General features: G+C 39.8%; 1 protein-coding gene across 9 annotated transcripts in view; it reads left to right on the top strand.

Annotated features, from left to right (window-relative positions):
• TAFA5 (TAFA chemokine like family member 5) overlaps positions 1-18,086 on the top strand; it is a 495,240-nt gene that overhangs the window by 99,846 nt on the left and 377,308 nt on the right. For 8 of the 9 annotated variants that reach the window (XR_012764914.1, XR_012764911.1, XR_012764910.1 and 5 more), the window contains exon 2: positions 14,229-14,315. The exons of the other annotated variant lie outside the window; for it this stretch is intronic. Coding sequence is in view for 4 of the 8 variants with exons in the window: in XM_075429210.1 (XP_075285325.1) it covers positions 14,229-14,315 (87 nt within the window). In the remaining 4 variants the exon portion in view is untranslated. The remainder of the gene's footprint in view (positions 1-14,228; positions 14,316-18,086) is intronic. 9 annotated transcript variants of the gene reach the window in all.

The raw sequence follows: 18,086 nt of genomic DNA, 5'->3' as shown, positions 1-18,086 counted from the left end.
GCAAGTTTGCTGACGACACCAAACTGGGAGGTGTGGTAGATACACCAGAAGGCTGTGCTGCCATTCAGCGTGAGCTGGACGGGCTGGAAAGTTGGGCAGAGAGGAACCTGATGAGGTTCAACAAAGGCAAATGCAGGATCCTGCACCTGGGGAGGAACAAGCCCATGCACCAGTACAGGCTTGGGGTGGACCTGCTGGAGTGCAGCTCTGCGGAGAGGGACCTGGGTGTCCTGGTGGACGACAGGTTAACCATGAGCCAGCAGTGTGCCCTGGTTGCCAAGAAGGCCAATGGCATTCTGGGGTGCATTAGGAAGAGTGTGGCCAGCAGGTCGAGGGAGGTTCTCCTTCCCCTCTACACTGCCCTGGTGAGGCCTCATCTGGAGTACTGTGTCCAGTTCTGGGCTCCCCAGTTCAAGAAAGATGAGGAGCTACTGGAGAGAGTCCAGCGGAGGGCTACAAGGATGATGAGGGGACTGGAACATCTCTCCTATGAGGGAGAGGCTGAGGGAGCTGGGCTTGTTCAGCCTGAAGAAGAGAGGGCTGCAAGGGGACCTAATAAATGCTTACAAATATCTCAAGGGGGGGTGTCAGGAGGATGGGGCCAAGCTCTTTTCATTGGTGCCCAGCAACAGGACAAGGGGCAATGGGCACAAACTGAAGCACAGGAAGTTCCGTCTTAACGTGAGGAAGAATTTGTTCCGTCTGAGGGTGACGGATCCCTGGAACAGGCTGCCCAGGGAGGTTGTGGAGTCTCCTTGTCTGGAGATATTCAAGACCCGCCTGGAGAAGGTCCTGTGCAGCCTGCTGTGGGTGACCGTGCCTCGGCAGGGGGTTGGACTAGATGACCCACAGAGGTCCCTTCCAACCCCTAACAATCTGTGATTCTGTAATGCCTACTCCAGGGTGCATAACACTTGAATGCAGATGGTTTTTTTAGTGTGATCTGTTAGGGGACAATGAATTAATGTACAGTAATCACAGGAAGACTTTTTTAAATACTCTATTTCTAATGTCTTCTGTAAGAAGGAAGATTATCAGAGTGTCTTTGCTATCCGTATCCTCCTTCTGCAGGAGACTCCTGATGGTGTATGAGGGCTTACACACGAAGGAATAGTTAATGATGTCTCCTCCTTCAGTTTGTATGTGATGATACATAAAGCTGTTCATATCTCTTGCAACACACTGGTGCTTCCAGTAATGAAGGCATTTCTGACCAGAAATGGGAGTTTGCTACTTACACTGAAAAGCTGAGGATCCCTGGCAGGTTAGATGCGTTGTTTTATACCTCAAGCATTTCTGTGATTGACGAGGTTCAAACAGTGTCCTTTTCTTCAGGAGAAGACTATCTGTGGCATGATAGTGAATTTTCCATGTAAATTATTTAATTAAACTAGTACTGTAAAAAAACAAAACAGTATTAGTAGTCAAATATGTAGCATTTGATTTATTTTTTGAATAGGTGAGCTATTTCAATTTGTGTTTTCTACAAAGACACATCAGCATGCTCAGTTACAACTCAGCAGTATAGTGAAAGGGAATAGGGATACCTGAAACCTTGTGATTACCCCAAGATAAACGAACAGATAAATCATAGCATCTGTAGAATTGTAGGAATTTTGCATATTAACTTGGTCAGCTAACTTGTCACCCTTAAGCCTCCTATTCTATAGTGTAATGAAAAATTAAACCACAATGTTTTTTGCCTTATTTTTTTTTCATAACCATGGGAAGAAAATGGCAGTACCTGAGACTTTTTTATATGTGCACATGCATTTTTCAGATTCTGTGTATCAGCCTATGATCTTTTTTATTTTAAGTTGGAGAAAATTTCCAGTGGCTTAGATCCTCTGTTCCCTTCCTGTTGTTTCAGTAATAAAAGAGGATGGATATTTTACTAGCACAGTATCTGCTTTGTATATAGTAACATTGAGTGATGGAATTTGTGTTGTTGGTTGTCTGCTTTTTATTGCAGTCTGTGGTGGTGGGAGATGGTCAGTCTGGTTTTCCTTAAGCAATTCAAGTCCAGCAGAATGCTTTGCATTTGCTGCTAGCAGAACACTAAAGGAACCCATAGAGTGGTCACTATAAACATAGGTATGTGCTTTCAGTCATTTAGCTTGACAGAAAAGGTGGAGCAGTGAAGGAAGCCTACCTATCTTCACAGTGAATATTACATTGTTCTGCAAATTAGTTCCTAAAATAAAGAAAACATTGTATGGTTTTGCTTTGCCTCACATGTCTTGAGTGAAATTGCACGCTATTCCAAATGAACCTCTATGGAATTTATTCACCATAGTTCAGACCTGAATTTCTCCTGCTTTCCCTGATTGCACCTCAGTGTTCCTTTTCTTCTCCCCAGTTTTCAACATATAGTTAAAATTATCACCACAAGGTGGAGTTCTGAACTTTGCAGCATGAACAATGTCTTCATTATATCAACAAGGAGTAAACATAATATCTTCCTAAATATTATACTTCGGTTATATCTGAAATTTGCATGTGTGTTTTTAGGTATAAACATTCAACAGAAGGCGATAACTTTGGAACTGTTCCTATGGTCATGAGTCTTAATGCAGAGTTAGTGCTGGTTTTAAACCTTCTTGTCATGTGTGGTTTTAAATCTTCTTGTCATGTATGTGCATAGTTGACCTAAAGGGGAAAAAAAAGAAAAATGTAAAAGGTAGTAGATTTACTGTCTAAGAATATTTTTTCCATTCTCTTCTGTTCACAAAGAACTGTGGTCCTGCAGCACATCAAAGACGTTGCTGCAGATGTTCTTATTAGTGCTTACAGAGAAGGATATTTCTGTGACATTGTTTTGGTTTAGCCTGGATAAATGCCAAGCGCCCACCAAAACCACTCTATCACTCCTCCTCCTCAAATGGACAGGGAAGAGGAAATATGATGAAAGGCTCGAGGATCGAGATAAGGACAGGGAGAGATCACTCACCAATTACTGTCATGGGCAAAACAGACTGAACTTGGGAAGATAAAAAGTTTAATTCATCACCAATCAAATCAGAGTAGGATAATGAGAAATAAAACTAAATCTTATAACACCTTCCCCCCACCCCTCCCTTCTTCCCGGGATCAACTTCACTCCTGTTTCTCTACATTCTCCCCCTCCAGCAGCGCAGGGGGATGGTGAATGGGGGTTACGGTCAGTTCATCACACGTCTCTGCCACTCCTTCCTCCTCAGCAGGAGGACTCCTCACACTCTTCCCCTGCTCCAGCGTGAGGTCCCTCTCACGGGAGACAGTCCTCCACAAACTTCTCCAGCGTGAGTCCTTCCAACAGGCTGCAGTTCTTCACAAACTGCCCGAGCATTGGTCCTTCCTATGGAGTACAGTCCTTCAGGAACAGGCTGCTCCAGCGTGGGTCTCCCACGGGATCACAAGCCCTGGCACCAAACCTGCTTTGACGTGGGCTTCTCGCTCCACAGGGCCACAGGTCCTGGCAGGAGCCTGCTACAGCACGGGATTCCCACGGGATCACAGTCTCCTTCAGGCATACATCTGCTCCGGCATGGGGTCTTCCATGGGCTTCAGGTGGAGATCTGCTCCACCGTGGACCTCCGTGCCTGCAGGGAGACAGCCTGACTCACCATGGTCTTCTCCACAGGCTGAAGGGGAAAAATCTGACGTCTGGAGCAGCTCCTCCCCCCTCCTTCTTCACATGTTCTCACTCCTCTCTGTCGAATGCTGTTCCACAGCAGTTTTTTCCTCTTCTTAAATATGTTATCCCAGAGGCGCTACCACTGTCACTGATTGACTTGGCCTTGGCCAGCAGTGGGTCCGTCTAAGAGCTGGCTGGTATTGGCCCTATCGAACATGGTGGAAGGTGATAGCAGCTTCTCACATAAGCCACTCCTGTAGCCCCCCTTCTACCAAAATCTTGCCACGCAAGCTCACAACACACAGAGACACTTAAAGTTTTTGGAAGGAAAACATAATCTACACTTATCACCTGCGTAAATGATAAATTTTTATAACGTGGGATTTGGTATAATTACTTGGCTGTTGAAAGGAATTCTATTATTAATGTTCAGTTGTTGAGCTGAAATGATTTCTTGATTTGCAACTCTGACAGGATTTTGAAACACACATGGATTTGAGCAATAAATAGGTTTAAAGGAATTTCTTTGTTGTCCTCTATGAAAATAGTGGTTTATAAAATTATCAGTGTTTCTAGTTCATTGTAAATGACTGCTTTTATATCCATGTGCCTCGGATCTCAGTTTGAATAGTTTAACTTGTGTTTTTACATATACAAGCTTTAGAGTCTGAAAACGAGTGCAGCGCTCTTCTTGTTTCATAGGTCAATTAACTGCTGGCGTTAATTCACAGTTTTCAGCCGCACAAGCACCGCCGGCGCTGCGGGAGGTGGTGGTGCTGAAAGGACAGCTCCTGGCAGCGCTGACGCACCGCCTCCATGCTGACGGGTGCGCCAGGGGTACACAACCGCCGTACAGAGACGACCAGTTAAAAGTCTTCAGAAGTGCATTTGTAATAAATCTTACTGACTATGAACAAGTATTTGTAGTGTTCTTCTTCCTTATGGACTACACTACTTCCTCTGACGTCATGCAAACCTGTCCTTCAGAAGGGCAGCGATAAAGTCCTTTCCGTAAGTGTTTCTGCTTCGGTGCTTAGGAGAAGAAACAAACTAAGATACTGGATATTGTTTTGTTTTGTTTCTCTCTCTCACTCTTTATTTTCTTTAATTTGTTGCATTAATTTGTAGCATGATGTGTTATTGCCCCTCAGCTTCCCTGCAAATCCCTTGTTTTGGGAAGTCATGCAATATGATTCTAATCTGTTATGTTACTCAGTAGTGATGAAAAGTTCAAACTATTAGGCTTTAGTTGTACAAAACAAACCCAGCAGAATTGTAAAGATGCTATTAACACTTGGCTCTAATTTTTCTTAACCCATTTACTCAGTCATTAGGAATTTAATCTTTGATATTTTGAGCAAACTTTGAAAACCTATTGATCTTTTTATTTTTGTATGCTGTATGTATGCTTCTCAGTTTAGAAGACAAGCAAACAAACCACTCAAACAAACTTTGCTCTGGAGGTAAACATGAGAAATACTCTTGTGGATAAATATTCAATTCGAAAGTGTAACACATATGAGGATATGCTTATTAGGGAAAGACAAGGCACTTTTATTATAATTACAGAAAATGATGTAATTAATGACCAGGAATAATGTCTTGATGGGCAGAGACAGAAAGAAATTGAATCTAACTCTTCTACTAGGTCTCTCTGTGGCCTTAAATGACTCACACTGTGTTCAGTGTCTGACCTCAGATTGCCCTGAAGATGTTTAAAATCCTTGTCAGAGCAGATTCTCTGCTCAATGTGTGGGCCCACCTTCTCTTAAGCTTCAGCAGGAGCTAGTACAAAATCAGATTTTAGAACAAAATTTGTCCTTGTATATTAAAGATTCCTGAATGAAAGTTGCAGTTCTGTTGATGTTGCTATTTATTGAGGATTAATTATTGAAATATTTCTAATAGTGTGGTTTTTTACACGTGCCATAATTACAACCTTCTAAATGAAAATTTCATGTCTTTGTCTTTTCCAATTTTAAATAATGTTGCAATTCCTAATCATTCCATACAGTAATATATTACCTAAATTCACACTCAGTCAGTTCTCTGATATTAAAAAATAAACAAATCATTCACTCATTACAGAGCTAAACTTGCATTTATGCAAAATGCCAGCTGTATGTTTAAGAAATCTTAATGATGTAATGTGCTTACAGAACTCTAAGATCTCAATTGGATTTCACAGAATTCTATTTTATTCATCTAATAGCCATTTTAAAACCTTGGGCTAAGCAGAGAGAGATCTAAGAAATCATCTTTAAAAGCAACATAAAATAGATGCACATTTACAAGAAATCTAACATTTTCAGCTGTTTTGGTGGACCACTCCTGCACGTTGGCTTTCAAAGCTGAAACTACTTATGTTTTGCTGGAGATTGCAAGTACATTTCTAAGTCAGATGCACTTCGTAAGGAAGAAGGTGTTTATTAAATAGGAAAATGAGGAGAAGTAGAATAAAAAAGAAAATCCTACAATTACACAATATTTTCCAACTCTCTGACAAATAGGCAGTGCTGATCCTTGCATAGTTTGGTTACTATTCCCACAAGTTGAGCACCTACCCATTTCTTTAAAAATTCTTCCTACTTACCATGATGAAATAGCTGTGTTGGTAAGAATGGAATCACAGAATGTTAGGGGTTGGAAGGGACCTCTGTGGGTCATCTAGTCCAAACACCCTGCCGAAGCAGGGTCACCTACAGCAGGCTGCACAGGACCTTGTCCAGGTGGGTCTTGAATATCTCCAGAGAAGGAGACTCCACAACCTCCCTGGGCAGCCTGTTCCAGTGCTCCATCACCCTCAGAGGGAAGAAGTTCTTCCTCATGTTCAGGTGGAACTTCCTGTTCTTCAGTTTGTGCCCATTGCCCCTTGTCCTGTCACTGGGCACCACTGAAAAGAGTTTGGCCCCATCCTCCTGACACCTGCCCTTCAGATATTTGATAGCATATATTAGGTCCCCTGTAATTTCTCCAATGTGAATCCTTCCCATGGGCTGCATTTCTTCACAAACTGCTCCAGCTTAAGTCCTTTCCGTGGGGTGCAGTCCTTCCCCCTCCACGGGGTCACAAGTCCCACCAGAAAATCTGCTCCAGCGTGGGCTCCTCTCTCCATGGGCCCAGAGGTCCTGCCAGGAGCTTGCTCCAGCACGGGCTCCCCACGAGATCACAGTCTCCTTCAGGCATATCCACCTGCTCCAGCATGGAGTTGTCCATGGGCTGCAGGTGGACATCTGCTCCACTGTGGACCTTCATGGCTGCAGGGGCACAGCCTGCCTCACCATGGTCTTCTCCGCAGGCTGCAGAGGAATCTCTGGTCTGGCACCTGGAGCACCTCCTCCCCCCTCCTTCTTCTCTGACCTTGGTGTCTGCAGAGTTCCTTCTCTCACATGTTCTCACTCCTCTCTCTCGATTGCAGTTCCACAGCAGGTTTTTCCCCTTCTTAACTATGTTACCCCAGATGCGCTACCACCATCGCTGATGGGCTTGTCCATGGCCAGCAGTGGGTCCATTTTGGAGCTGCCTGGCATTGGCTCTATTGGACATAGGGGAAGCTTCTCGCAGCTTCTCACACAAGCCACCCCTGTAGCCCCCTCCTGCTACCAAAACCTTGCCATGCAAACCCAATACAAATTCATTTGCCAGACTGGAGATTATTAATGCAGGCAATGAAAGTGAAACCTTTCACAAGAGGGAATGAATTTGGTTTGCTTCTGCCATTCACTGAGATCTTACCTGTATATGTTATTGGCAATCTGTCAGCTCCTGGTAAAATTAGCACAATGCTGCTCATGACCAAATGTCAAGTAACATTTTATGATTTTTTTGGTCAGTGAGTCATCATCATTCCCTTTGCTGATAATGCTGATGGCGGTTGTCCTTTTTTAAGTGAAGCTGTCCATTTTAAGTGAAGCCATACATTTTAACTGATACAGTTCTAAGACTCCTTTCATTGATATGATCTTTGTAAGAGGAAAGACAATTGTCTATTGTCTAAACAACTAGCTGGGACTCCTACAGCTTTCCTAGCTCCATATGTTCATATTTAACAGCTTAACTTTCAGTTTCCAGTATGGGATTCCTGTGGCTTTCTTCATTAGTGTTTGGCCAGGCACTCCACAAACTTCACAGCAGAGGGCCCTTGCTAACATCTTGTAAGTGGGCTCTCTGGTACCCGCTTTTAGCTTCAGTAGTCTTTCTTTCCAGATTTTCTGACAAGCATCCTGCAGGTTCCTCCATATTCTAGGCAAAGGTTCATTTTCTCCTTGAGTGAGGACATTGCTCCATATATGCACCTCTTGACTTGCCAAACAAGTATTTTTTTTTAATAAACCCTTCTGAACCGCACATTCATGAGCCACATGAGCCACTCTAAGAAATGGTACCCCAGTGAATGTGAATTGTTTGTGTAAGGGACCATGCTCCTCCTGAGTGGCAGCTATGTAGGCTGCCATTTCATACAGGAAAAATACACTTGTTGATATTCTTAATGGCTTTTGTATGATTTCAGATAACAGAATAATTTCTCTCAATCAACTGTATGTCTCTTGAGATGAAGTAGGCTGAAGAACACAGTAACCTGTTCTAACTAGATAATGTGGTGTGATCTCATTTTTGCAAAGCAGTCAGAGAGGGGATTATATCTCCAAGACAGTGCTCCAAGTTTAAAGTCTTCCTTTAGTGCTTCCTTAAAAACTTTTCCTCTAGTCCTGTTTGACTGTTTAAACACTGCATCCCTCCTGGAACTAGGAACAATTTAATTCTATTGTCCTTTTGTTTGAGTACAGTTCCAGTTATCTCCATCTAGTTCTTCTTTCAACAGTCTGAAAAGAAATGAAAGGAGACAAAGTGATGGTACAGGACACCAGTTTGTTGTCTTTCATGTGACATTTGTTTGGCTTTTATGAAACAGAAACATCTATACTTATCATATTGAATCAGAGTATGCTTTTTGCATGTGCAAACATAATCGGTTAGCTTACAGGAACAGGCAAAAAAACCTTGCCCTGGACTTGGGAGAAGCAGAGAAAATTCAAAGCTATTCCTGCAACTTAACTTAGCACCTAAGCTCTTTAATAACAAGAGTCTCTGTTTCTCTAATCTGATAATTTTCCTAATGTACAGTCTATCTTCATAATTCTTCTATTACTCAGTGGTAATAAAAATGATAATAAAAGTTACCCAGAAGTGCCCAGTCATTGCAGTTTCCTGGTCCTGTATTGAAGGTATGATAGGAACTTAAATCACATTTTATCTAAATTTGGATCTTTATGTAGTCTTATAGGGAGCGGATATCTGGTCCCTCAGAACAGGACGTTCCTTTAACATGCTAAGGTTGCTGAAGGTAGACACCTAAGGAATTTCCAGTCCACCTCAGGATGTATCACTTTAAAAGTGTAAAGAAAGAACAGAGGGAGGGAGGAAAGGACAGGAGAAGAAAGAGAGAAAGACAGAAAGGCAGAGATAGAACTAATGGGAAAGGGAGGGAGGAAGAAAGAAAACAGGAGAGAGAAAGGGAGAGTAAGAGAGAAAGAGAGGTGGGGGAGAGAGGGATAAAAAAAGGAGGGAATAAGGGATTCTAGAATAGGGGTTCTTGGAGAATAAGTGATCTGAAAAACTGTTTGTACTATTTGTACAGTTATTGAATAAATGTGTTAGCCTGAAGTGTATCTGAGAAAACAGTCTCGTCTATCCTCTTGTGTGAATTAGGATCACCCCTAATGGATATTTATTTAAGTTGCTCTTAAACATGTGTTGAGATGTGGATTCCCTGCCAATGATAATCTGCTCCATCATTTAACTGTCCTGATACTTGGGCTGTTTTCAATTAACATCTAATGTAAATCGCCTTTGCTGTACTGGTAGCTCTAATTAAAACCAGGTCTAATTTATCTACATCTGTCTTAAAACACAAAGCCACAAACTGAGAAAAGTGCTGTTGCTGGAATTCAGGAGTCATGTTCAGGAGACACTACTTACCTTGTCTTTAGTTTCTGCCAATGAATTCCCAAATTGTACTTCACTTCATTGCAACAATATTGTGGTTTTGGGATCATTATTCACTTTGTGATCTACTACATCTTCATTCCCTTTTCCATTATTTATGCAGTTGTCATCTATTTTCTCTTTTTTATTTGTTTAGCAGTTGAGGAAAAATGTAATGCTTATGCTTCCCCTCTGCCAAAATGAAAGCCAAGTTTCTGTGTTCCTGATTCAGAAGAATCCTTTTATCATTTGTTCAGAGTTCTGAATTCATTAAAATGAATCTAAATGACTGCAAAGCTATATATATTTATAAATATCACATATTTGCATGGTTATAATATTAAATTTATAAGCCAAATTCTGTTCTATGATATTCAGGGGTAAACATACTTACTGCAGTTGTCCCTCCAGATTTGACCTCATTAAAACTGAAAATACTGTGTACGTCTCATTACAGAAATAGTTTATCCAAAAGCAATTATGTAGGGAATACAGCTAGCCTTTCTTTCCTTTTTTTTTTTTTTTCTTTAAATTTTTCTCAGCACCAGACTTCTCTGTATAGCGCTTTACATTATCTGAAGCAAAATATTTTGGTATCAAAGTCATGCTCTGGATATGATGCCTTCTGTTCTGAATGCGACGATCAGGGAATTCTCTTTCACTGCACTTGTATATCAGAACTGGTTATGGCCCATATAACTGTCATTGTTTCAGTAACCTGCAAATTTGGTGCCATAATGAAGCTTCCTAATAAACAAAGTTATTTTTATTTATTAAGTCAGTGGTGGGATCTACAGCTGAACAGAAAGGCTTATTGTGTAAAGATCTGAGGTTATACGTAACATATTTTGAAATGCTGTATATGGACAGGAGAATATAGTCATGGTTACAGCAGTGGGCAGGAAATCAGTTTTCAGTCTTGGCTGTGCCACAGACTTTCTGTGTGACTTTGGACAAGCTACTCTTTGTGCATTAGCTAATAATACTATCTCTATCTCCCAGGGGTGTTGTGAGAATACATTCATTAATGTTTGTAAGGCGCTTGGATGCTATAGCGATGGGGCCATATAAGCACTTAGAGAAACAATCCATTTTTGCAACAATGTGCATCTCCCTGACTAAGGCCTTTTTTTGCTGGAAGTTTTTCATAGATGGTTGTTATGAATAAATCTACTTTATAATGATACAGTGAGGTTAAACTGCCTTTTGGAGTGCAGTTTCACTTTAGTATTCAGAACAGGTGTAAACAATCATAAGTTTGAAAGCTGTTCCTGAGGAAAGAGAATAGAATTTTTATAGTCAGACATTCAAATAGAAAAGATTCCTCTCCTGATTCATCTAGTTCAAAACATGGAGGATTATTTACATCTGTATCTGTCTTGCAAATAGTTTATTCTATTTTAAGCACTTCTTATTACATTGTCTAAACTACCTCCTCAGGCAAGTCATTCCATTGCCTAATTGCCTTTCAAGTTAAACAGTTCACTCAAATGTCTACCCTATTTTTTCCTTGTGGGTATAAGCTGCTCTTTCAGTCTGCCCTTTCTTTCTGAAATAACCTTCACTCATACATGTTCAGTTCAGACACACAACATGGTTGTAGCAGGTTAACAAGGTATTGCTTGAGAGCTGATGGGAGGTAAATTGGTAAGCCACTGTAATTTCATTTGATAATTTGCCTGGCTGAGTGCTGTACAGTATTGAAATCTGAATATGGGGCTGAGAGAATTAGCACAAAGGAGAAGGGAAAGAATATTCAATATTCCCAAGGCCTTTGTAGAGGACTTGTTGGTGAGAGATTTCCAACATAGAGGAATACGTGCTGCAAAGACTTCGTAAAGGGTTTTGTTTTGTTATGGCTTGTTTTATTTTTATGTGTAGAAACTAGTGGCAGCAGACAAATTATGTAAGTAAAGAATTTGGAAGAGTGTGAGCAGTCCCTGAGGACAGGGAAGAGGGGTCTGCAGTTTTTGAGGCTCAGGAAGCAAGATAGCTGTTGTGCTTCCATGTAAAATATTTTAATTTGGGGGCTGAGTTCAGTCAACTTACTCAGAGAGACAGAAGTATCAAATATAAGTTTCAAAATGTTTATGAAAATAGGTGATCATTAGAAGACAGTGACCCTGTAAATGTCCCAATGGTGGGAACAGATACTATGAACTCTCCTCCCATATTAAATGTAGAGAATTGACATGGTCTTAAAAAATATTCAACTGTAGGAAGTCAAAGCTTGCAGTCAGTTACAAGACGTAAACATACACGAGAATAGGTCTCAGCTCATCTCTTCTGGGGTTCATGGGATTGCTTGTTCGCTGTGAAGTCAATCCCTTCACTATTGTTGTTTGAATATGTACTGAAGATGATTGCTTTTAATAAAGTTCCCATATGAGTGATAGTGGAAATGCTTCTCAGGATGATGGCTTCTCAAGATGAATATTGTTTTAAGGCTATGGTTAGACTTTCCTCACAATGCAGGAGAAGAGAGGTTTGTGATTGTTTCTTTTTTTCTTTTGATATTGTCCTCCGTTACACACATGTGTAACGTATACTGCTCTGGACAGAAGAAGTAAAAATGAAAGAAAGAAGTAAAGCACACTATTGCAGTGTTGTACAAACTTATTACAAAAGGATTCATGAGCATGAACTCCTAATCTTAACTTGGATTCACAATGATCAGGCTGCTCCCACCCTCAAGTATTGTATCTTGTTTTCTAGGTTTAGCTAAAGACTCTGTACAGTCATCTTTTCTTTCATTTTGTCAGTAAATGCAAGACCTATATGAGGCGATTCTTAATCAGAATTCCAGATCTTGTAACATAACTTGATGAAGGATTGACTAAAAAGTATCAATGAATTCAAGGAGAGGAAGCATCATTAACAGTTGTTAATGAAACATTATTTTCTCTCAGTTGTTTTATACCATAACAACTCTTTTCAACTTTTAATTTATGCAGGTTTCTGTTTATTAGGCATTATTTGAGTCAAATCCTTTATTACCAGAATTTTCCTGTGTGAATGTATTTTCATAGTAGGCTACTGCAATGTCAATAAAATCTCTACCAAAATATTCAGGAAAAAATGCAACTCAAAGGATTACTTTTATCTTCTCAAAAAATAGGAAATATTTTACATTTTGTGTCAAACTAATCCTCTTTGATACACAGTGTGCATCACACACAAAAAACAATTGGGATGATAAAGATTAATATAGTTTGAAAAAATTATTTTAAAAAACCAGAAGATGCCTGTTTAAAAAACTCAGTTCTGATAGTCAGCCAATTAAACAAGATGAGAACCACAAACAGTGGAAAATTCCAATTTGTGTTAAATATTTTTTGCCCTATATTGTGTCTCAAAAGGAAGATACACGTCTTCGGCAGTATATCTGGAAAACAGTTAAACCTACCCAAGCTATTACAGTTACATTACTATGTTTTAATGACTGTCTTCCTGAGGTTGTTTTTCTGTATGAGAAGCAGCAGGGTACATAATTTGGAAAGGGTAAGGCCTTTTACTTATGGCAAAGCAAATTGCAGCTATTTCTCACAATAGGAGGTCACTGGTCATATACTGATTCTATCCACTTTGACAGGACAACATCATTGATAAACACCCTCACACCTATGGCATATCTTTAGGATTGATGCCAGTTGCGCATGTTTGCATCAACAGAGTAACTTCTCCCTTGCTGATCCCTCAGGCAATACTTAATAGACAATTAGACGTTACCTTGCTCATACTATCTGATATTTCAGTTTAATGCATAAAGTACACACCTGCTTCCCATATCTCCTCCATGTTGTTCTGAAGTGATTATGAAAAAAAAATATTTTAAAACTTAATGGTACCTAATGGAAGAAAAAAATTCCATTATGTGTAGGCAAAGAGAGGAAAATAATACAAAATATGGTTGGCTTTCAAAATAAATCTGAAATATCCTATTTAACCATAACAATTATTCTGGTTAGTATACTAGACTCTGGTTAGTCTTTTGCTGTCCCTAGTTTCTAGAAGTAATTGTCATGTGTTTTGGGAGTATGATTTGTTCTGGTTTTATAGATTCCAGTAGCTTTCTGTGAAAAAAATAATTTTTTTCCTGGCATTGCTTCTTCATAAAAGAAAAAAAAAAAAAAAAACCACAAAGAAGCTGTTTGTGGATCCAGCATTTGGTGGCATTAGATTTTAAGTTTTTATTTAACACAGTTTTACTATGAAGGCTGTAACTAGAGAAGTAGTATGTACTATACTATATCTCCCTTATAGGGAAAATATGAATACTTAACCTCGATCAAAGAGAGAAGGAGAGAGAGAGGGGGAGAGAGAGACTCTTACCTAGTTTTAGTTATTTCAGATGCAGTTGGATGCGTTTGGTTAACTTGTATCTGAAATGATGCAAAAACCTCCTCTAAAATCGGTGAAGGTCAATTTTATGAATACTGTTCTCAGCATCCTAAAGTAGCTGTTACATACAGTAGGATGATTGTAAGGGGAAACACCAGTCTTCAATTCTAAATCTTCAGGTGTGCAGGATGTTAGACCCCCTAATGTTGTAGTTTATTCTGTGTTCATTTCCTTTTGCGTTTTCAGAAGTGATTTCAATTGAATCATTTATGGTTCTTCCATTCAGATTATAACAGCTATTTTGGAGCGGATAACCCTCAATGGCTGTATATGAGACATTGCCCGGGGTGCTTCCAAGATGCTTTTGAGCTGGGTAAGGAAATCACTGAGTGTTGACACATTCTCAAAGCACTATGGCATGGATTGAGAGCATATAGTTTATAAACTGTATTACTGACCTATTATTGTGTCTGTTGCTGACAGAATAGACTATACCAGTTTCCTCTGAAATGTTAAACAAAACCAAATAAACATTTTTTTGTAAAAAAAAAAAGATAACAAGTGTTTCAAAAAATTAAATGCAATATCTGATCTGTATGTGGTAATACATACGTAAAAACTTTAATCCATCATTACCCACTTCTGATATGTCTACTGTTACTATAGTAGCCATTCAATGTATAATATTATACTAATATAGTGCCATAATATTACCATTATATTAGTATACTGGTGAGGTAAACCGTACTCAGATTTTTACTGTGACTTTAAGGTCAAAGCTGTTTCTGCAGACATGGCTTAACCAATACGCTAATTTAAGACTTAAACTCACATTAAAGCCATAATTCGGGAATCAGCTCTACTATCTACGTATTACCTTATACACTTCTGTTCAGTCAGGAGCAATTAGTTATCATGACCCGTTTGCCCTTTTGTATATGGGCACAGGCGACTAAAAACATACAGGCCAGTGGACATGAGCCTGTGCATGAAGGACAGTATAGACACGGGGTGTTGGCGTGGGGCTTTCACTTAAGCGTGCATTAAGCAAAGAAATCAGAGAAAGCTTTCTGTCTCTTATTCAAAAGTCTGCTGACGAGTATGATGATCGGGGCAGTCCCACACAGGTGTGATGCTAAAACCTCCCAGGAACTGGCACAAAGATGCGTCCATGATCCACTTCACTCCTTCTCTATTTAAGGTTAAGCAACATCTAGGGAGAGTGTATATTCTGCTGTAGAGAAGGATGCTCTGTCTCTTGTAATGTTTGTATAATGCTCTTTGTAATGTTTTATCGAGCTGAAGTCCAGCTGAATCAGCTACAATATCTCCAGGATTTTTACAGAAGTTAGTTTAGGCTGTGCACTCTCACTAGCTTAAGTTGCAACTTAACAGAGATAATACTGCCCCATGTGCCAAGGGTACTATTTTAATAGCTGCATTTTTGTCAAATGCAAAAATCTCAGATGCTTCATTTCATATTGTAATTAAAGCTTTCTATTTTAAAACAACGTAAGCATGCAGAAAAATGGTTCCTATTAGAATAGCACAATTGAAAATAAAACCAAAGAGGATGTTTCCCTTTAAAAATATGCTTTTCACAAAAACGGGGACACTGCTATACAGTGGCTATTTCATTAACTGTAGTAAGCTATAGGCTGCCCCATGTATCTGGTAAATAGAAGGAATAAATTTCACATAAAAACAAAGAGACAAGCAATAATAAATAGGTTGTGTATGCAAGGGAAGATTATATTAATCTGCAGTTCCTGCCATTATCTCATCCCAGGTGTACATAGATGGGCCTCCAGGGTGTTAATTCCACTGAGTCCAGTAATAAATCTCAGATTAGCTTGCAGTAATCCATGTTCATCCTATTGAACAAAATATGTCTTCTACCATTTAGTATTAACTGGCCACATCTAGTAAAAGCTAGAGACTGGCTAATACGTTTTTTGTTTTTTCTCGTTACTAGCAACAACTAGTGAACTATATTATACATGAATGGCTTGTAAAATTATTGGGTTATATTTCAGAATGGCAAACGAGTTTGTGTTCTATGACTTAACATTGTAAATTTAAAAACCACTTTCTGCTTTACTTGTTCAAGATTTTGGAATGAAGTCCCCAACACAGACCCAGAAGAAACTTTATATAGAAAATTCTGGGCCTCCTTTAACATCACAGTCTGATGCAGGTGTAGATCTCCTGAAAAAAGGAGAGTTTTCAGGTTAAAACCAAGAGTGCCATAGTGGTAAACCTATTTTAATTTATACTTAAAATGTAATAATTGTTTATTTTGTGCATGTAACAATTTTCAACTGTTTATTTGAGGTTTTGAATAATTTTTAAAGCATCTGCACTTAACATTTGTCTGAAAAATATTTGTTTCCCGTCCACTAGCTTACTGGCAACCAAAGATTACCTCTTTCCTCAGTAAAATCACCCAATATGCTCAAATACTACTGAGGCAGACGTTGTCTCTTTCTCATATGTTCAGACCCTGTTCTGAGTAGTTGTGGAGGTGCCTGGTTTGTTCTGTATATGCTCCATTTTTCCTGCAGCTCCCTTTTCTAGTTGCTACTGTAAGAATCACTAATGGAAAGAATTAAAAGTGTCCACTGTGGCTTGACTTCATCTCCTAATCAATTTTTATGATATCCAGGTTTTGAGGTGGAAAGTCAACAGCTAAATAAAAGTAAAGAAAAATCTCTGGCTAAAGTTCAAGGTATAGGTCAAAAGGCTTATTGGTTAAGTTGCCAGTGGGTACGAGTTTTTATAGTAGAATTCACTCATGTAGAATTTGGATTTTTTTGTTATTTTCCCTCTCCTCTAAGGTGGGAGGAAGCAACAAAACCCCCAAATGTATTCGCTTATTAACTATTTCATACAACACTGCTATTGGCCATTCTGTAAAAGTTTGCTGTGACTTGACACATGGAGTCACCGCTTATTAAGCATGGCTTTCTCCATGGGTCTCATTTTCAATTAAGAGCTTACTCATTGAATGTTATAGCGTTTTAGTTGTATGCATTTAGGTTAAACCCTCAGGAACTGATGCTGGAAACTATGGATCATAACTAATTCCATTAATTTCATGTGTTTAATCATCCTGGTTGTAATATGAATCCTTTTTCTAAAAAAGGGAATAAACAATTGTATTTTGAAAAGTGTTAAAAAGTCTAGATGATCTTAAAATCTATAAAAAGTAAAAATATGAGGGTGAGCCCTCTCAATTTCATTGTGATTTTTGTGAATAGCCCTGTAATCACTGGAACATGCAAGCCTATATCTTGCCCATCAGTCTTAACTGTGAGTTTCAGTAGTTGTATGCTCTGTCTGAATTATCATAGAATCACAGAACGGTTTGGGTTCGAAGGGCCCTTCAAAGATCACCTACTCCAGGCCCTCTGCCATGGGCAGGGGCATCTTCCACTAGCTCAGGTTGCTCAAAGCCCTGTCCAACCTGACTTTGAACATTTCATTGCCATTTCAAGGCAATAATTTTACAACTGGAGGCAGGTAGAAAGATCCTTGAGACCTCATAGACTATCTCTTTGAGATTAGTAGTTATCCTCCTGAATGTAAATTGCTAACTACTCAAGTCTTTTTGAAAACAAAAATAGATCAAGGCCATAAACAAACCAGAAAAAAATGGGGGGGGGAGGAGCAGGAAAGGATGGGCAGACAGACACTGTAATATTACAAGTTGTTATGGGTTTGCATGGCAAGGTTTTGGTAGCAGGGGGACTACAGGGGTGGCTTCTGTGAGAAGCTGCGAGAAGCATCCCCATGTCTGATAAAGCCAGTGCCAGCCGGCTCTAAGATGGACCTGCTGCTGGTGAAGGCCAAGCCAATCAGCAATGGTGGTAGCGCCTCTGGGATAACATATTTAAGAAGGGGAAGAAAAAATCTGTGGTGAGACGGCAGTTGAAAGCGTAGAGTGAAACTACGTGAGAGAAACAACTCTGCAGACACCAAGGTCAGTGAAGAAGGAGGGGGGAGGAGGTGCTTGAGATGCCAGAGCAGAGACTTTTCCCCTGCAGTCCATGATGAAGACCATGGTGAGGCAGGTTGTCCCCCTGCAGCCCATGGAGGTCCACAGTATAGCAGATATCCACCTGTAGCCTGTGGAAGGGACCCC

The sequence above is a fragment of the Opisthocomus hoazin genome, chromosome 8 (assembly GCF_030867145.1).
Source record: "Opisthocomus hoazin isolate bOpiHoa1 chromosome 8, bOpiHoa1.hap1, whole genome shotgun sequence".
NCBI classification, from domain to species: Eukaryota; Metazoa; Chordata; class Aves; order Opisthocomiformes; family Opisthocomidae; genus Opisthocomus; species Opisthocomus hoazin.
The sequence above is the reverse complement of the archived record's forward strand: the minus strand, read 5'-3'. Positions and strand labels throughout refer to the sequence as shown.